Genomic DNA, 2,894 nt, shown 5'->3' on the forward strand with positions numbered 1-2,894 from the left:
CCTCAGCTGTACTGCTGTTCTTGCACAATAATAAACAGCTGAGACTTCAGGCAGCAGGCCAGTGATGTCTAAGAAGAGCATGTTACTGCTCGTGTCTCTGGAGATGGTGAAGCGACTCTTAAAGGATCCTGCATAGTCTATGGATCCACCACCCCATATGATCTCAATCCACTGCAGACTTTTGCCTGGTGGCTGTCTGATCCAGCATGTGCCGTAGTCACTGAAAGCATATCCAGAGACCTGACAGGACACCTTCATGGAGTTCTCCGGACACCTAACCTCAGCAGGAGACGAGGTTAGACTGATGCCGTGGAACTTTTTTTTTAGTTCCTTGATTTTATCTGCTGTCCAACAGTCATAAATCCAACCCATTCCAATGCCTTTTTTGCAGGTGTTGGAATCCAAACTATATTAATTACTGACTGTGAGACCTTCCAGCTAATGGAGCTATTCTGGTGAGACTTTGTTAAGCTCCTTGAATCTGCTGTGTGATGTATCCCCCCCTGCCATAGCCTACGTCATTTGGTGGTGGCTCTGCACGTGGGTTTTGTTTTTGTTATTCTTGTTTTACATGTGTCTGTGTTTTCTATTGTGCCATGCCTCCCTCAGGTGGTGTGTGTTCCCTCATTCGCCACACCACCTAGAGGCTGTTATGCAATTTTGTTATGCCTTATTTAAGCCTGTTCTGTTTGCAGTACAGATTGTCGGTCATTGTATGTTATTTTGTCTCCTTTTGTTGTAGTTGGTTCATTTTAATTTCTTTCATTAATCATATAAGATGGAGAACTACACCGCTGCTTGCTTCTTTTTGTCTGCACGTTTATCGGCACTGACACACAGATGTGAGCTGTTATGAAGTGACTCATCTTTGTTACGTAAAGTACACTGTGAATTTTAAATAAATAAATAAATTGTGGATAATAATAATAAAAAATGCGCTAAAAATAACTTTCAATCAAAATGGATTCCATTTTAGTGACATTCAAGACTGTGAACTGTCTTTAATTTACTTACAGGATGCTGCTGTCAGTGACAGCTGTGGAGATGTAGAAAACATTTTTTGTGTTGTACTGGTGGGATTTTCTGTTCTTCAGGAAAACAGGAGCTGCTACATCCAGGACTGAAACTATTATTTACTAAACGAGAAAGAAATGAAACCATTTTTTTTAAGAGATTGAGTGGAGTTGTTTATTGTACTGCAAATGGTGTTGTTTATTATACTGCAATTTTTTATAGTGAGAATGAGAAATATTTTAAAAAATGAAAAAAGAAGGGCAATAATATTAAAATCAATGAATCTTGCTCTAGTGCTTTGCTCCTGCTTCAAATTGTTGCATATCCTTTATATAAAAGTAACTGAAGAAGTTTCTGTTCAGGGTTGCAATCATGGTGTTTTGCTAACCATTATTTAAAACATCATTAATCATCAAATATATTTCAAAGTGATACTCTAAACTTCTTGTATGTTTATTCATATTTTATCAATATATTAAACATTTACTTGAGAGCAGAATGAAAGCCCTGAGATCATTTGAGGAGGGCATATTTATACTTATTGATTTTGCTATTGAACTTTTTTATAAATTTTCTATGGTTATAATTTTTAATTCTAAAAAAATCTGGAGTTCTGTTGATTATTCATTTTTAAATCTAAATGACGAGTGCATAAAGGAGCAAAGGAGAATAATATGTACACTGACTTTAAACCTGCACCCCCTTAGCTAAAATGTGAACATTAGCACTATCTAATGTAGTTTGGATTCAAAAGTTAACTTCTATTGAACACACTTACATATTACAGTTGATCAAGTAATGTCATTTTTCAACGATATTGTAAATAAGTGGAATCTTGTCTGTCTTCAATCAGTTTCCAGTTCCAGAATGTTTTCACCTTCAATATAATAGAAGGAACAAAGATTAACCAATGCTAAAAATTTGAATGTGTCTGCATGAAAACAGCACTGGAAAATAAGGAAGGAAGGAATTTATTTAATGATTAACTGGCCTGACCTATAATATTTTACAGTTTAGGTCTGACTGGATTTAATTTAGCAATAAATTAAATATTGGAAACTGCAGAAGGTTCAGTACCTATTTCTAGATTGGTTCACATCCAGTATTATATAAGGATCTATCTTTTCTCTATACATGCACTTCTAACGCTCCATGTCCGAGGAATCTTTCATGTACAATGAGGATGTGTGAAGATGTGTGAGGATGTGGTTTTTGTACAGCTCTTCCTCTGTCTTCTCATACTGTGTCTCTCTAGCACAGTAATATGCAGCAGTGTCCTCACTCTTCAGGCTGGTCATCTGTAAATACAGCTGACTGCTGGAGTCGTCTCTGGAGATTGTGAACCTTCCTTGCACTGACTGGGAATAGGAGATGGGACTGCTAGATGTGCCAATAGTTGCAATCCACTCTAATCCTTTCCCAGAAGCCTGTCTGACTACAGCTGCCCAGTAGCTACTGAATGTGAATCCAGATGCTGTGCAGATCAGTTTATAAGATTCTCCTGGTCTTTTAACAACAGCTTCAGACTGGGTAAATGTCTGGCAGAGAATACCTGTGAGAACAAAATCCTGTAAATATGGCAAAATATTGTGAAAAAATTAAGGTAATTCAGATATTGATGATGAACATTGGCTCACCTTGAAGAAACATTGTTATTAAAAACACATTCACAATTATCTCCATAGTGGATATATTGTTCCTTTTTTCACAGCTACCACAATGACATTAGGCAGTATGGCCTGCAATGTACAGCTGAAAGATTTATCACCTCTTATAAGGGCAACATCAATTTGCATTTATCACACCTCTCTGCTTCAAAACACCACTAGTGCACATGAAACAGCACGTACATACAATTATGTACTATAAGCCTATAAGAC

At 36.9% G+C, this 2,894-nt stretch overlaps 1 gene segment (V, D, J or C); it reads right to left on the reverse strand.

The window, feature by feature from the left end:
* Positions 1-2,156: 2,156 nt before the first annotated feature.
* On the reverse strand, positions 2,157-2,664 carry LOC118241036 (immunoglobulin heavy variable 3-21-like). The segment is given in 2 exon segments: positions 2,157-2,566; positions 2,652-2,664. Coding segments are annotated over 2 exon segments (423 nt in total).
* Between the last annotated feature and the right edge of the window lie 230 nt (positions 2,665-2,894).

This window comes from Electrophorus electricus, chromosome 3 (genome assembly GCF_041902795.1).
Source record: "Electrophorus electricus isolate QZ-2024a chromosome 3, ASM4190279v1, whole genome shotgun sequence".
Classification (NCBI taxonomy): domain Eukaryota; kingdom Metazoa; phylum Chordata; class Actinopteri; order Gymnotiformes; family Gymnotidae; genus Electrophorus; species Electrophorus electricus.